Here is a 17,866-nt window from a genome sequence, read left to right on the forward strand (position 1 = left end):
AAAAAAAAAAAAGAAAAAAAACCAAAACTCACGATTCAAACAATATACGAAAACCATAATAGATCAATTTCATTCAAGATTGGGATTGCTGGACTTCAACAGATACATTAGTCTTGAGCTAATGTAGATTCATTGTTGAAATGCTCATACACAGGACACTGTAGCATGAAAAAAGAAAAAAAAAAACAAGCAAACAAAATACACACACCCGCTTGATGGCCAATGAGACTCGGGCGTCTTACTGGCCTTTAAATAAAATAAAATAAAAAAAAAAGGTTTTGCAGGAAAAGGAATTTTTCTACTAAAAAAACAATATTTGTTAAAAACTAAGTCACAAGCTTTTTAGTATTCCAAAAACCATGACAAGGCCTTTAAAAAAAAAAGGTTTTGCAGGAAATGGATTTTTTCTATTAAAAAAAAAACCATATTTGTTAAAAACTAAGTCACAAGTTTTTTACTATTCCAAACAACATGAAAAACCCCCTATTGGGATGCTCTTAAACTCGATTTTCAGTCAATTTGTTATGGCTAACATGTCCAAAATTACCAGAATAACAGGTCTAAAAAGAATTTGGAATCAAATGTCACAACTCCCAATTTCCCAAACAAAGCCTGAAATACAATAGGCTTTCTAAGATCCACACAAGCTGTAAAATAATGGAAGGCACTTTCTATTATATACACCTTCCACGTCAATGAATAAATAATATACTATAACAGACACCAGAAATATTACAAAAGATCAACAATTTCCTGACCTACAAAATCAATCATGCGCAGTTTTCTGAATTTTATTTGTGCGGATCAGCAAGGGGATTTGGTTCTCTTTGACAACAACACCATAGCCATAGGCACAGGAGGCTGAGCTCTTTGGACAAGATCGATTACACGGCTGACAGACTAGCCCATTTTCCAACTTCATAGGGATCAGCATAATAATAAACCTTGATTCTGTTACCCAAAGACAACCCAGCAGCCACAGGGCGGGTTCTTATGTCTGAATCATCCTGTTCTGTTTGGTCATCAGTAAATGCAGCAATATCTCCGAGAAGCCGAAATGAGATACGCCGGGTGCTTATTTGCCTGGGGAAATCAAAGTACATTGGTGTCCCAGCCTTCACTTCTGGCAGCCGATATTCTGCAACATTGACCATGCTGTGAGGTTCCTGCCAAATACAAGGATGATTGTTAATTCAAGGTTGAGACTAAAAACCCACTGTTTACAAATCAGAGCAGAATAAGATTCCTAGTCTCTTTACCTGGAAAGCAGACACTTGAATATATAACACAGCTGGACATATGAATCTATCCTCTAACAAACAGAAATAGTCGTTCTGAGAACTAAAATCTGAAGATGGTGAATGGGTAATCCGAGGTTTTATTGCACTGAAACCATCCAGACGGAATCCTGCCAACATAGGTGAAGCTGGGGACAGAAACTGCTCCAAAACAAGATCGTTGTCCATTAACCTCTCAGCCTCTATTGGAACCTGGAAAAAGGAAAGAGGATCTTATGTACCATTCAACAAGAAATGTTTCAAAAGATTACTAATTTGGGAGAACAGGGTAAAGAAAAGGACTTGCACCTTATATCTGTTTAACTGAGGACCTCTGTCCAACCAATTTGTTGTATTTATTTGGTCAGGGACTTCACTTGATATGCCTGCATCCCTTTTTAGTGCATTTCCCAAGACCAAGATTCTTTTAGCATGAAGGCATGGATCAGTTTCAGCTGCGCCTCCAAAGGAGGCACGTCTAGTAAGCTCCGAGAAAGGATTTTCATCCAAGGACAAAAGATTAATATCTCTATCTAAATTAACAGAACTCGAACCAATTCTTTGAAGACGTAATGTTATCCAAATAATGCGACATCGAACAGGATTTTGGAAGGAAAATTTTACATGTCTAGGTACTTCAGATGAGTTTTCTGAGCCACAAAGTTCAGAAGTGATCATGGATCGAACATCCCATTTTCCAACACAAGACCTTTCTTCCGTTTCAATTTTATTGCTGGTCCAAATTTGTACCTGCAAGGATATCAAGAAAGTATGTTCTGGTAATTAAAACAAGAATGGCATATAACCGAACAAAATTGCTTCCAAATTACGAGCAAGTTTAGAACCTTTCAGAGACAACAGCCTAAAGAATATTTACAGAAGCCATGTACTTCTCAGGTAACATGCAGTTAAAAAAGATTCAATAATCATCATCAAAGACCATAATAAATCAATGCTTAAAAGCGGATTTTATGGGCTAGAGGATAGAAAGGAAAAAATGACAGCTTTAGCATTGCAACATCATTAAGCCCTAAATAGCAACTTTGTAATATATTACCTATATATCACATTGTCCCATATATTAACTTTGTACAATAAACCTATTATATCGTGTTGTCCTAAATATCAATCAACTATAACTCCTACCCCACACCAGAGTCCATCCTCTAACTGGAACATAAAATTAGAAGCTATGAAACGAGCCAAAAATACCTCTCAAAAAAAAAAAAAGGAAAAGTTTCTTAGACTTCATCAAGTTAAGTTGGGTTGACCCTCAAGAAGCAGACTAATAAAATGGGACAGAAGGACTAAGAAGAAAACAAAATAACATGTCCCGCATTAAAGTACATTGCCATCATATTCTGATCATTCTCAGTATTCTGTTTATCATTCTTCCTCATGCTTCACATCATAAATAACTAGTCTAATATGGTAAAACTATAGAATTTGAGAGACTTAATAATGGATGATTTCACATGAAATTAAAATTCACATGCTCAAATGCATTTTACTTAGTTATAAATATGATATTTCTTATGCTGAAATGCATTGCAGTATAGGAATTTCATTGAGGCAATGTATGATTGCAAGCATAAAAAAATTTAGGAAGAGGATCTTTTAAATTTCTTTCTGTTTTACTCTTAAATATAATCCCAAGTGATTTTTCCATCAATCTACTCAGTCATGCAGCTCCCTTCAAAAGGTAATAGAAAGAAAAAGTGAAAAACTCATCTTCTGTCATGAAATAAATGGAAATTAACCCATCAATATCAACATGAAAACTGCAAGAAATCATCATAAACATCAAACAGAATATAATTCTAACATTTGCAATTTGATTATTAGAAACACATCTACATGTGGAGCTACAAACTTAAGAGTTCTCATTTTAATCATTGGAAGAAGGAAAAAGCCATCTTCTTTTACCAAATAAATGAAGATCGACCAATTAATCTCTACACGAAAAGTGCATGATATCATAAGCATTAAACAGAATACACTTCTAGTATTTGGAATTTGCTTATTAGAAACATAACTATCGAGCAGAGCTAAAAACTTTAGGTGTCTCATTTTAATCATTGTAGCAACGATGCAAAAGTGTACTTACAATGGGTGCATCTGACATGGAGTATCCACAAGAACTAATAAGAAGAAGAACACCAGAAACATCAGATAGCTGACTAAGAACAATAACAAATTCAACTGCAGAGGTACTAGAGGGAGCTTTCCAATATGAATCCCGTGATCCAGAATTGATGGGTGCAAGCAACGACATGAATGGTGCAGAACCAGCTGCTGTTTCAACCTGAAAAATATAGAAAGAGAATTGATTTTAAGATGTTTAAAATTCCCAATATAAATACTTAGACACACGCGAATATATATAAGCCATTTGATTTCTTGGTCATGAGTATGTAAACTTGCCTTCAAAGAACCAATACAGCAGATCATCTCAAATAGGCAAATCTTTAGTCCAAACAAAATTTCTTTTAAAACTTTGGAGGTACTGGAAAACATTTCTCTGACTCAATTCTTTGAGAAAAGGGAGAACAATATTAAAAGCACCAGAATTTAAAAACAATGTTTTTTTTACAAGACTCCAACAATAAAGTCAGTGAGTCCTTTTATCAATCAAACTCAGGCTTCACTAGTATTTACGTTCTACATCTGCACTCAGTTCTTTACATTCTAGTGTAACTCAGTCAGCATTGGGTTCATGAGTTTAGAGGCAAGGAATTATAATGACATTTAAAGACATGTTTGGTTTACCACTTTTAAGTCCAAAATGGGATTCTAATGCCTTTGGAATCAAACAATACATTATACATTTCATTTAGGGTTACATTCCTTATAAAATCGTGAACCTATTGATTTGATATCATTTCATCATGTACTCGTGTAACCCCAATAACAGTGTCTATCTTTTATATTAGAGCTATAAAAATAAGATTTCATGTGCCGAGAATTGTCATTTTTTGTTTTTTATTTTAAGTTTAATTTTGATTATGCTTATACATAATTCAAACAACAATTTCAATAATGATTAATGGTCCCAATTCCAGTTTATTACCAAACAGACAACCTACTTTTACTAAAACATGTTCCAATTAGGAGTCGTTTGGTTCACGAAATGTGAGACCACCCTAGGTAATAGGATTATCTCCAAGTTATGTGAGATTAAGGGAATGTAAGATTACCTTATATGTTTGGTTAAAATTGTAAGGATGTAACATTAACATGTTTGGTTAGAGGTTATATTACATCATAAATGCCCTCGGCCCCTCATAGAAAGTGAAAGTTGTAAAAATGATTGACTTCTAAAAATGTTTTGGCAAATTTGCAAGTTTGTTTTTTTCCCATCATTTAGAATTTAAAACAAGATGCTTCTAGTAAAAAAAAAAAAGATTTAAACAGTTTGTAACTAAATCAAGAAAATGATTGCCTTTGTATTATAACTAAATCAGGAAAAAAAAATTAAAACAGTTTGTAACTAAATCAGGAAAATAACGAAGCAGGAAAATAGCGCCTTTATATAGAACAAACTAAGGGTGTGTTTGGTTGACAAGTTTTGGTACAAGGTATGGGTATCAAAGTGATTGTTATTGTTTGGTTGACAGGTTTATAGAATACTACTATGGGTTTGGAATACCCCATTAATTGAAAAACACATACCCTTATTAAATAAGGGTTTCGTTTCCCTTCCTCATTTCTTCCCCAACTATTAATAATCATTCTCATTCCACCCTACTACCAAACATGCAAAATACTTTCACCAAAACCCATTACCCTTACCAAGTATTTGATACCCATACCGATTCCGATTCCCATGTGAGAACCAAACACAGGCTAAATCATATCATTCAATGAACGAAGGACGGAAGGAGTAAGAATTATTGTTGAGGGAAAATGTGGAATGTTGAAAAGTAATATCATATTACCAAAAGCAAACTTGGTAATAAGATTACCCCAAATCCTACATGGCAGTAATCTTCCATTACTTTCGATTTCAGATAACTTGAACCAAACAAGATAATATAACATTACCTTTCTTACATTACCAAGGTAATCCAAGATTCCTTTTGTTATAATCTAAGATTGGGTCAGGTTCACTCAATTGGGCTATAATGCACATGGGCCAAACCACACTAAAAGATCATGGTTGCAGTAGGCGCTGGGCGCTAGGCGAGCGGTATACTAGTGCCTACCGGCCAAGCTGTCTAGGTAGTGCCTAGACGGTACTTAGGCGGCGACCTATAAAAACAAAAAATTAATGCATGTGTGTGGGTATGTCATATATATATATATATATATATATATATATATATATATATATATATATATATATATATATATATATATATATAAAATTTAATTTAAATATATGTAAATATAATAAAAAAAATTAACAAGGCCGACTCGCTCGAGTTAACTCGGCTAACTCTGCCGAGTTGGACAAGTTTTCGGCCCAGTTAGGTGCTAGGCGGACACCTAGGGAGCAATTCGCCTCAGTCTAGAGGGGCGATGCCTAGGCGGGGGATTTTTGCAACAGTGTAAAAGATTGAATCCAATCAATTAGCTAGTCTAACCCATAGCCTTATAAAAACTCATATATTTTCTCTTATATTTTCAATGTGGACTCCACCCCCCCTCAAGTGGACAATCGGGTCATTTTAAATCTAACCGGTTAACCACTTGAAATGGACCTTCCCCTAAAACAAAAGCTAGGCGAACAAGTGGGCTTGGGATTGGACCCTCCCCTAAAACAAAAGCTTGGACACCACAATACCACGGATAGACAGTTGGGTGAACACAAAGTAGACAAAACAGGCTCTGATACCATGTTATATCTAAGATTGGATCAAGGTCACTCAATTGGGTTATAATGCACATGGGCCAAACCACAATAAAAGATTGAATTCTGTTAGAATAATTGGGAGGGATTGGTTAGATGATTTCTCTTTACCTTTCTTTTGTTTTTTGAATTTATGTGGATGAGCTTGCTCAATGTTGTATATATGCAGCATTAATATAGAGAGTGAGGTAGTGGGTTGACGCGCTGGCACGTGAGAAGATTCCTGGCCACGGTTCAGTTATTTCAATCAATTAGCTACTCTAACCCATGGCCTTATAAACCCATATATTCTCTTATAATTTCAATGTGCGACTCTTAACACCTTTAACCAAATGCCCCCTTAGAGTATTATCATTATAATCAACATACATTTTTCTCCATATTTCTTACATATTGCCCTGTTTGGTAACATAGTTAGCTTATCATCCAATTTTGGCTTATTTGACCACTATTAGCTATTTGACTTGGTTAAACAACCAATATAAGTGTTTGATTAATTAGTTTTTTGTAACAACTTATTGCTCCAAAACGCTAAAATTCAAAAAGCTGTTCAAAGTAGCTTTTTCGATCAACTTTTTGAGAAAGTCATTTTGCATGTAATTAGCTATCAGCTAAGAGCTAATTTATCAAACATGTTTCTACAATCAGCTAATGCTATCAACTAGTCAAACCCACTAACCCAATCAGCTAACATCTATTTACCAAACATCCCCTTTGTCTCACTAGAAGATGGTAATACCTCATGTTGGACCCTTCAATCCCTAATAGGGGGTGTTTGGTTCAAACATTGGAATTGGAATGGGAATGGAATCAAATACTTGGTAATGGTAATGGTAATGGATTTAAGTAGAAGTCTCTTTGTTTAGTAGTAAAGAGGAATTGGAATCAAAATAAAAAATTAAATAAATATATAAAAATACATAATAAATACACATACACATATACATGTGTATATATATTAAAGTTCCATATTTAATGCATGGTCAATGACTTTTTTTTTTTTTCAGTTTTGATTCCAGTGTTCAAAAGTAGGGGAAAAGGGTAATGAGTTTTATAATTACTAAAGGATTTGAATCTAATAGTAGGATAGCAAAAGTAGGCAAACAAACATGGTAATGGGTATCAAATCCAGTAGTAGGGTACAAAAGTCCCTAAACAAACGCCACCTTAGTTTCAACAGTTTCAATGTGCTAATGATCTAAAAACATACAATCCATATATATAAACAGTTAAACACCTAAATGTAATGAAATAGATGGCTAAATTAGATGCTAGCCCTTGCTTTCAAAGACAAACTAGAATTGTGTGAGAGAAGGTATCACTAGAAGTCTAGAAGGCTTCATTATGCCCTTTTTTGGTTCTGTTAAACACCATGATCTGAAATTCAAAAATATGATGTAGAATAGCAGGAAGGATGCATGCTTTTAATTGACAACTTACCGGGTATAGAAAGCTGGCAAAAGGAAACTCTGCAAGAGATTCTTCTTCATTCATCAACTGCCTTGAAACCTTTGTACTGACCTGGGAATCACTAGATGGATGCCTCCTACCAAGACAATTCATAGAAAACACATGATTTACAGCTTTTCGTGCTGCTTCATCTGCACGAGCTCTTCTTCGCTCACTAATCAAGACCCTAATGTAGTCCAACATCAATGCTTTGAGCACAACATCATGGCAGCATGACTTACAAATAACACCATCAAGTGAAGTAGAACGATTTGATGGTACATCAGTTGAGTTTCCATGCAATGATCCAGTCTGGCTTCCTAAGCCATTGTAACTTGAGACCTCCTTTCCAATCATAAGAGCTCCTTTCCCAGCACAACAAACTTTACAAACATTTCGTTCACATACAGAGCACAGATAAAAAGCCTGTGAAGGCAATGAAGATGATGTAGCGGATGCAAGTGCTGCAGGCCCTCCTTCAGCATGCACCTGACATTTACCTCCCAAACAACTCTCCCCAATACCAGTAATATTCCAGAAATCTATAGCACTCTCATCAGTAATGTCAAGACCAATACCTGCAGTGAGTTTATCTTCAAGAGAAGCCTGCCCAAGAAGTGCAAGGGCATTTGCTACCCCACACAATCTTCCCATCTCAGAATCATTAAGTAATAGATTTGGATTTATACTAGCAGGATCAACACCAATTGACAATAAAGCTCTATCTCTTTCAGCTGCTGAAAGATTTTGCCGAAAGCGTACAATTTCAAGTTTCATAGCTTCCATAAAACTTAATTTTCGCTCCTGCAGAATTGAAAACAGAAATTGAATACTAGCAAGTTTGGATCTCCAAACAGATCTTGTCCAAAATCAAAGATGAATAAATGTGACAAAACTGAAAAAACAAAAACAAAAAAAAAACAAAAACAAAAAAAAAAAAACAAAACAAAAACAAAAAATCACAGGAGAAAGCATTTCAAGAGTTGAATGTTACATCTATCCAATATATTAATCTTCTTCTTCTTTAGGACAAGGGAGAAAGCATAATGCTTAATATTAGTAACATTCTAAAATAGATATGCAAGGAAATTTTACTCAGCTACAGAAGACTTGACATGTGAATAAAAACTTGAAATAATCATCTGAACTTACTGTTAGAAGTGCATCTAAATGATTGAGTCTTAAACCTGTTCCTGGAATCCTATACATATTGGGGTACTATTTCAATTCAGCAGCAGAGCATTATGAGTGCAGTTTAAGTGCTGTATTGAAGCCAATTTTTGCTTCCTATGATTCTTATATACAGCCTGGTAACTCCAAAATATTTCTGAATGGAATTCCTAGCTATTTTTCCTTGAGCTCTCTAGATTTGCATTTATTTCTCACAGCTTCAGAACAGTTCCTCTTCTCGTTCAATTAAACCCAAATCATAAACCCTAACCTTACTGTCACAAAAATTTGCATCCCTCTGCCAGCCCCAAAACTAATCTGAAACCTGTTCTTAATTTGCTGTTCTTTGGCTACACAGTAATAGACTAATACAGAGTAGTATTGTTTACTGGCAAGTTCATTTCACTGTTCACTTCATAACAATTGAATGTAGAGAGAAAGAGAGAAATTGTTGGCATTGATCACTCAACAACAAAATAAAATGACTGCTTTTCGCTGCAAATAACTCCCTAAATTTTAGAGAGCTACTAAGACTTGCACCTCAGGCTTGCATGCCTTCCATTGTTTAGTCAACAACTAATTGCATTTCCCCTCTAATAAATATTCTCTTTTATAAATTACTCATAAGACTTGCACCACAGCCTTACTTATCATTTAAACATCCAAAGTGCAAATACTGTATATATTAGAAGAATATTTAGCAAAAGATACCATGAAATAAGAATATTTATATATTTTCAAAGTTAGAAATAATAAGTGAACTATAAGCAGGTATTCCAACTAAAGATTCTCACACCAAACAAACCAAGAACACAGAATAAAAGAAAAGGAACTATCAACCATATATCTAACAGTATAAAGCTCAACAAGGAGCAAAAGAGTGGCATACCATATTATGACCTTCAAGTTGTTTCAAACAATCTGTATACAGCCGAGTGCAATTAGTTGCTTGTCCTTCTAGGGAAATGACCTTGGAGCCATCATTCCCACCATGTTGTGGTTGGGTTACAGCATCATCCAAGAAGTCAAGCAGGTCCCCCCCTTCATGCAAAACAGTTCCACCTGCTGGCATGGGATTGGAATCTGGAACTTGGCTCTCTCCTGTCAACAGGTCTACCCACAAGTTGGTAGATGTATCTGCTACTGTAGTTGGCACAACTTTATCATTGGATAAATTGGCAGCAAAAGGATTGGTCTCAAGTCCAGACATAAACGGGTTAGTTTCCTCACAACGAGGATTGGGGTCATCAGATAGCCTTAAACCAGGGCCTTCACCATTAAATATAAACCTCCATGGAAGAGGCACTCCAAGTATCTCAATCTGTAAAGTAATTTTTTCAACATGAATTTGGTTTTTGTTGGTTATCAGATTATGAACTAAATGATAAAGTAAAATTATACTCACTGTCTTTATAATCCAGTAAAACAAATTCTGTGTGCGAGTGTGTTCAAATTTAATAAGAAATAAGAAATTAGGATGTTGTCAAGTGGGAGAGATAGAGTTAAAAGTGTTATAAGTTTTGCAATTATGAAGCACTAACAAAATAGTATTATTTGCAAGGTCTTCTGAGTTCTGAGAATGCATGTTTTTAAATGATAATTTTCTGCACTGACTATTTATTTTATAATAGCTAATATCATCCTCTAACTGAAAATATTTTATAGGACTTATCCTAATTCTGCAACCCAAAATCCTAATCATATCCCCAATACATATTTAGAATGGGTATACAGACAAACCATATGCAAATTCCTCTCTCCTTCCCATTTTATTTGTCTTAGACAGGATATAAAGACATAAACTAAAGCTGTACACTTAAATGTCTAGTACTTTTAGAGGTAAGAGCAATAAAAGTTGGGTTACAGGTAACAGTTTGAAATGTCTAAAATTTTACAATCATCAAAAGTGGGACTAACTTCTGATAGCATATTGAATAAAAAAGAAATTTTATTTATGAAAACTGGAGAATATTTTTCGTATGAATTAAAAAGAAAAGCACGACAAAATTTGGTACAAAGTGATTAATTTCATAATCTTGGAATACTAAGTATCTCATTTCAATTATGATATGTGCATTATTTATTCTGAGTAACTTTCCATGTTAGACTGCCATTTCTACTACAGAATTCCCCACCTTGTTATTGCTCAAGGCCAATTCAGTTTTCCACATAAGATTAAAACTAGCTTTGTATTATAAGCACCACACTATAATAGACCAAGTTGCAAGCTCTCTCTTCTCTTTTCGGATACTGGAGCTCTAGTAAATTGGAAAATCACCATCTTTTATCTACCATAGCAACTAATATGCCATAATAAAAGATTTTTTGCCTCCAAATACTATGGACCATCAGATACTAATTCATTAAATGATAAGTTTCTATAACCTCTATACAAACAATAGTCACCCCCAACTATCAGGCAAGTTTTAATAGAACATATAAATGGCTTTTGTCATAAACTAAAGTAAAAGATTGACACAATAATCTATTAGCCTTTTATTTCCATGTACCTCACCAAGAGTAGTTGGACCTTTTCCCTCCATTGCAGGATAAAATGTAAGTGCAACAACACGGGTAAGAAAATCCAATTCTCCCTCCAGTTCTTCAAAATCATATAACAATGGTAGGTTAGAAGTATCTTGAGCATGTAGGCGTGAACCTGCTCCTGTGATAGCCATATCCTCAGTACTAATTGGTCCTGATATGGGTACTGAAATATTCGTTCCATTTGCACACTTAGGTATTGAGGCTCCCTGTAAATAAAGTCCACATAGGTTTAGAATCTTATTAATAATAGGCATAGATTGGGATATAAGATAACCCCTCTTTTCTATTCAAGGAAAAGAAAATAATTGATTTTAGCACTAACACACATTAACATCACTAAAAGGATATTTTTTATGAACTATCAAATTAAACTGAGATCAATGTAGACCACCTATTTGTATGTACTAGGAATGTTCTAAGCAGTAGCTAAACTTCAAATAGGAATGATACAACAGTAAAAACAACAAAATGTCAAACTTAAATAGTAATATAACAGACCTCAACAACAAGCTTAAGTCCATCAAGATAACGTCCTGTCCTCACATCAACAGTTGCTGGAAAAGTTGAATCATCAGTTCCATGCACAACGGTAAGAAGAAGCTGACAAACATGACAAGGCTCACTGAGAAAGATTAAGAGTTCAACCGCATCTGCAGCCTGGGGGCAAACCTATAATTTGGTAAATTTGCATCAAAATAAGTGCCCTTTATATCCCAAAAAATAAAAAACAGGATTCCAAATGTATTCTACTCATGATAACAAGACAAAATCTTAAGTACCCATGTGAGGCCTTTTCTCTTAAAGCTTAGAAGATCGTTGCCACCATCAGCACTTGGGAATAGGTTAGCAATCGGCTTCAGAAAGCATCCAGTTGGGCGAGAGGGAACCTGACACAAATATAGTGAATAATAAGACAGTCAAAAATGGCAGGCTCCAAGAGCATTCCTTATAAAATGTGCCATCACCACTTCTAAAACAGGAGAAATATCAACTTTAACCCCTAACTCTATGAACAGACTATGCATTTAAGGTGCAGAAGAGGAAATTTTTAGAAAGGGATTCAAGGGCAAAAAAAAAACAAACAAACAAACAAAGTCAATATATTTGTGTATCGGATCCTTTTTGTTTCTTTTTTATGGATGCTACTGTTAGTAATTGCACCAGAACTTAGATCAAATGAACTGTCACACATAGCAAATAAGAATAGAGCAACCTATGATGGTCAAGTTCATTAAATGATTATGATAAAGAACATACATGTAAGGGTTGGATCACAGTTGAAGGTAAATGCTTGAAAAGCCTTAGGCCAAGAAAAATCTCTAGTTGTTTCTGACGAGAGCTATCCACAACTGCATTTTTATATCTTCTCTGTAGAGTGATTTTCACATTCTGAGCAGCAGAAAACTGTTTGAACTTGCCTGCATCCTCATTAAATATGCTAAGAATTTGACTGTGCATGGCTTTCGAGCCAGTATATAATGTTGCATGAATATCCCCAGCAACCAGAAACAAGTCTGATAATTGAGATATAGGATTTAAAATTGTTGACCGTTTAAACTCCTCAAATGTCATGTCAAATCTTTTCCAAGGTTTGTCCGGGCAAGGATGATTCCAAGTTGTGGTCCTTGTATTGTGATCAATATAATATGTTTTCCCTGTGACAGCATCTGCTCTTTTCTCCCAGCCAGGTGGTAAGGGAGCTGTATATCCACCATAGTTGTTATATGATTGATAACCATATGCCAAATCACTATCAAGTGATATGCCTAATCGTCTGCATTGCTCTACAAAAACCTGGAGCGCACCAAAGAAACTAGCAGCATTGGTTCTATCCAATGAATCCGCACAATTGAAACGTATCACTCCATTTTGATGTGATCTTAAGCAGAAAGCACCATCAAAATCATTATTACATATGATTTCACCTTTACAATCTTTAATCCGTTGGCGAGAAGGTAGATAATCCCCCTCAGAAATGCCTATGGAAACTGTAGGTGATTTTAAGAGGTACCAAAGTCCTTCAATTGTTTGCTGCTCTCCTTTTAGTTTTACACTGGCATGCCAATCATAATTTATCAAATGCACTCTAGTATGAGGAAGTTTACCTGTTGATCGGATATAATTCATGGATTCTTCAAAATGCTGAACTAAAATACACTCTGCCTTTCCTTCTCCGTTTCTAAGCAAGTTGACACACACAATTGGAACCAGAGCACTTTTTTTCTGATTACCAGAAACATCCAGGTTCCGTGCATCATATCTTTTAGATAACCTCTGGTAGTACTGTGCACTTCCTTTATAAGGGTCACGGTCAGAAACATATATTTCTGCTTCTGCAGCAGTCATCTTTAACTCTGCCCCCCACCAAATAGGAATAGTTCCTCTTCTCCAAACATATGTATTAAAAGGAACACTTTGACTAGCCTTTCTGGGAATCCATACAATCTGCTCACATTCAACTTCATTGCCTGTCCATTGAACAGAAGGCAATCAGTAAAACTATGCACAGTAGCAGAGCAAGTTAGGATTGCAATCAATCTTTACAACCATGAGCTTCAGCTATATAAAGTAGCAATCCAATACAATGCAATTCAGTCTCTTAGACAGTGAGTAATATGTCTATCATTCATTTCTGTGAAGTCATTGAGAAGCAGATGCAATGAAGCAACAACTAGACTAATGTGAGAAAAGAACCTTTTGTCTAAAAAAAAAAAAAAAATAGTGCCTAACAATATAATGCAGTAAACAAAATGATAGAAAACAGATTCAAGCATAGAAAATCTAAAGCATGCACAGAAAGAGGACAAAGGCTTCGTCATATGGAGAGAATTGACTTTCCTTTTCTTGAGATTTCACTATGGCTTTTCACTAGGTTAGTTCTATTACGTCCATATGCAGCTTTATAGATTTCAAGAGCAGTCTTACATCCTATACTATTGCATTCTTTCAATTATTAGTAATAATAAGTAAGATGGGCTGATGGGGAAAGAGCTTAGAAAATCTAGTTTACAAGGGGAGAGAGAGAGAGAGAGAGAATTTTCCCATTTTTGGTTGCATGATCTCATTTATAGGCACTCCTTTGCTAATATTGACTATAAGTAAATTTTGCCTAGAATGACAACAAATCTATCTACATAAAAATGATGTCAAACATGAACCCTGCAGGATAAAAGCAATTTTCTTTGAACACACATAATATTTAGAATAATAAAAATATATATATTAAAATTGTAGAAAAGGTAAGATTTTATGCTACCTGTACTATAGCAAGAATTCAAACCCCTTGCTAGATACCGGGTACCAGGATGCAGCCTACTACGACGAGCAATGAGGGCAACAAGCCCTTCCTGTTGTCCTAAGCTTCCAAAACCCCGACAATCTACAAACCCCTATAAATTGGCCTCAATTCAGTGAGAATGAAAACAAAACACAATAATATGGAGTATTGAAAATTTGATTCAGTATGTGGGATGCATCACCCCATAGAGATCCAAAACTCAAGAAAATGCAACATAGAGAGTGGAATCAGTGGATTATAATGAACTTGAATTCATGCACAAGAAAACAGAAAAAAACCAATAAAGGTTATTGGGATGGTATTAACATGAAGGAACTCCATTTCTAGAATTTTCATACATACCCAAAAAAAGAAAGGGAAAATGAGGGTAATTTGAATGGGAACTTCAAGAACTACATAAAACAGTTCAAGTTTCAAGAATATACTCAACAAAACAGACTAAAGATTAAACATGTAAATTCAGCAAACCATTTCTATAATTAAATAGGAGAAAATCCAAACAGGCATCCCACACCTACGTTAGGGACCAAGTGTGACAGATAGCAACTACCAATTTCACAGATAACTTAAAAAGGATTTAGTAAATTGACTAAATTATGTCCTTTCCCAACTCCGCCTTAACAAAACCCTTAGTTGCAGTCACCATCATCTCCTCATATCCAAATCATGTGGGATGTGACCAGTCATCTTAGGAGGCTTTTAACTGTCTCTATTTTCCACCCTTCAACTCTATACTACAGCCAAAGCCTTTTATATATGGAACAGTTCACTAGCAAGATTTTGGCACAAGGCTCCTGCATCACGCTGAGTAAGTTCTGGAGGACATTAACACAGCCTCAGATCTATTTTTTAAGAGGCTGTTTCTTGATCTAATTGAGCATTCCCTATTAAGAATTTTGCATTTGCCATCATCACCTTGCTTTAGAATTGTGCAACTTTAAGAAGCATATAGATTCACTCCCATATGAGCATAAAGCAAACGAATAGAGGAGTTTCATATAAATGCCTAAGGGAATAAGGCCTCTAGATATTCACAAGAGATCTGATTGAGCTTATTGTCACTGTTAGGCATCAATGACAAAATACATAACATACTGGCATGTAAAATAGTGCATATTTCTGAAAGAAAAGGCTCTATAAAAGCTAAAATTATTTCCTAAGAAGGATTTTTCACAATATGCAAACCAAGGTATGAATTAAGAAAGTACAGAATATAAAATAATCAAAAAAGGTATAATATAAGCATTAAAATAAAATTATAAACCTGCAGAAGAATGACACAATGCTGTGGAAGCCCAATTTTCTTGAATGGCATTGAAAACCATTTATTCCAAACAAATTCTTCATCAGGAGTCTGTGAAGTCATATGGCTAGGAAAAGGCCGAGTGATGTCCCTAGTTTCACAAAAATAGTGCTTTCCATCAATGTCAAGGTCACTCAACTCTTGAACATTCTTGAATTCGCCTTTTCCCACTGGTTGAGAGTTTTGGAGTGAAACTTTAATCCATTGACTCTCTGTCACGGTATATACACACCCTCCTCCAGGTAAATCTGGAATACTGGCCAAAACCTTTGTTGCAACAAGTAATAAACCAAAGCTCCCGAGGGCCGCATAGCCCAATAAAGCCCTGGCGTAAGTTAGACTCTTGCACCGCCATTTTGAACCATTTGTAATGAAATTTAAGGCTTCATCTTGAGAATTAAAAACATCATATCCAAATTTTGCATTAAATTGCAAAGCTCCAGTTGTAGGGTCAACATAAATCACCTGTGTGTCAGACCGTGAATACAAACTTACAACAATATAGACCTCGGTAGATTCCAATGTCACAACAACCACTGATGTATCACGTACAAAACCAGCTGTGCCAAAAATATTATAGAAAGATATTAAATTCAGGATCTCCTACTATAAAAAGCTAGTTAGATAATTCAACTAAAAATTACTTCGACTTATGATCAGTATGAGTAAGATAAGAAAAATATTTTGAGGTCCAAGGAATCATAGTCAGGCAATCTGATCACCCATTGCCCTTTACCTAAAATCAACTCCCAACAAAACATGTTTTGTTCCATTTAACCCAATAAAACAGTAATCCTCGATGAATTGATTGCCAACCCCCGTATCGAGCATAAAAAACATTAGAGTGGAATATTCAGCTCCAGCATTTATAAATCAAAATCAATAAAAAGACAACAAACAAAATACTGAAATCGAACATTATAATAAGTAATGTAAGACACTGTTAACACAATTCTCACCAGGTGATGCCATGATTCCGCGATTAGATCTGCAAAATTAGAAGAGAGAAGAAGAAGATCAAGCTTTTGAGCATTTGATCCGTTGCGAAAAGCTGTAACATGGGGGAGGGGGGAAAGAGGGAGGGCGAGAGAGAGTCAGAGAGAGGACATAAGCTCACAGGAAAGTCGCGTCAGCAGCGTCGGAGAAGCATCACACAGAGAGAGAGAGCGCGAGGTGAAGGCGTAGCTCTGGAGAATGGGATAGAAGGTCGTAAATGATGGCGCTTTATTTCCTGTATTTTAATTTCCATTGCTCGATGCCTCCAATATGGTAATTTGGTTACTATTTGATAATTTTTTTTTATTTTTTTTTTTGTGATAGTTACTATTTGATAATTGAAAAATGTATCCCTATAAAATTATATTTAAAGTAAATATCAATTTTGGTCGCATGAGTATTATCATTGTCATTTTGGTTCACATGTTTAATCCCTATCAATTTTTATCCCATGACTATTGTTTTCGTACAAAAATTGATTGTGCCGGTCAATCGGTCACTCCTCCAACTAAAACATGTCCAAATGTGTAATTTGTAATCGTACTTCCATCCATTTAAGTGCCCTTCACTTTGCAACAATAGCATACTCAACATAAACGTCATCCTCCTCAATCTCCTAGAAACCAAAGCGTATATTATAAAACTAAGTTACAGGAATTACTAATCTTCAAATTTGAAAATCCACCAAAGTATATGTCGCTAATTAGATTTAAGAATAGCACACGACAAATTAAGAAGACCAAAAATTTTGAAGCATTTTGAAGTAAATTAAGAATTTTTAGGGGTTCAAATTCTTTACTTAAAACCCAGCTTATATTTTTAGATTAGCAAAAGTTGATATAAAAATCAAGGTAAATCAACAAATATTTCACACACCGATCACACTTTGGCAACTTCATAAAGAAATCTCGCAAGTTCTCAAATCATAGTATTTATCCAAAGAAGGCTTACTATGTTATATTAGTTGTCATCGA

General features: G+C 35.1%; 1 protein-coding gene across 2 annotated transcripts; it reads right to left on the reverse strand.

Annotated features, from left to right (window-relative positions):
• Positions 1 to 472: 472 nt before the first annotated feature.
• On the reverse strand, positions 473 to 17,136 carry LOC116026567 (probable phosphoinositide phosphatase SAC9). Of its 2 annotated transcripts, none has more exons than XM_031267888.1 (14): positions 17,014 to 17,136; positions 16,856 to 16,884; positions 15,858 to 16,456; positions 14,552 to 14,684; positions 12,553 to 13,763; positions 12,075 to 12,182; positions 11,794 to 11,964; positions 11,259 to 11,501; positions 9,638 to 10,069; positions 7,570 to 8,382; positions 3,385 to 3,582; positions 1,587 to 2,027; positions 1,260 to 1,490; positions 473 to 1,166 (listed from the first exon to the last, which is right to left on the reverse strand). In XM_031267888.1, exons 2-14 carry the CDS (start codon positions 16,866 to 16,868, stop codon positions 885 to 887), a joined length of 4,875 nt encoding a protein of 1,624 aa, XP_031123748.1. In that variant the 5' UTR covers positions 16,869 to 16,884; positions 17,014 to 17,136; the 3' UTR covers positions 473 to 884. The 2 variants fall into 2 exon arrangements, with proteins under 2 accessions (XP_031123748.1, XP_031123749.1); XM_031267889.1 differs by having other exon boundaries at positions 17,004 to 17,100.
• Positions 17,137 to 17,866: the final 730 nt, after the last annotated feature.

This window comes from Ipomoea triloba, chromosome 8, assembly GCF_003576645.1.
Source record: "Ipomoea triloba cultivar NCNSP0323 chromosome 8, ASM357664v1".
NCBI lineage: Eukaryota > Viridiplantae > Streptophyta > Magnoliopsida > Solanales > Convolvulaceae > Ipomoea > Ipomoea triloba.

What these genes read in the sequence shown, in the direction of transcription:
- LOC116026567 (XM_031267888.1), bottom strand. An exon ending in AACTTGAAGGTCATAATATG is followed by an intron (nt 8,383 to 9,637) that starts GTATGCCACTCT and finishes TCAATTCTGCAG; the next exon opens with GAGCGAAAATTAAGTTTTAT. An exon ending in CCATGTCAGATGCACCCATT is followed by an intron (nt 2,028 to 3,384) that starts GTAAGTACACTT and finishes ATATCCTTGCAG; the next exon opens with GTACAAATTTGGACCAGCAA.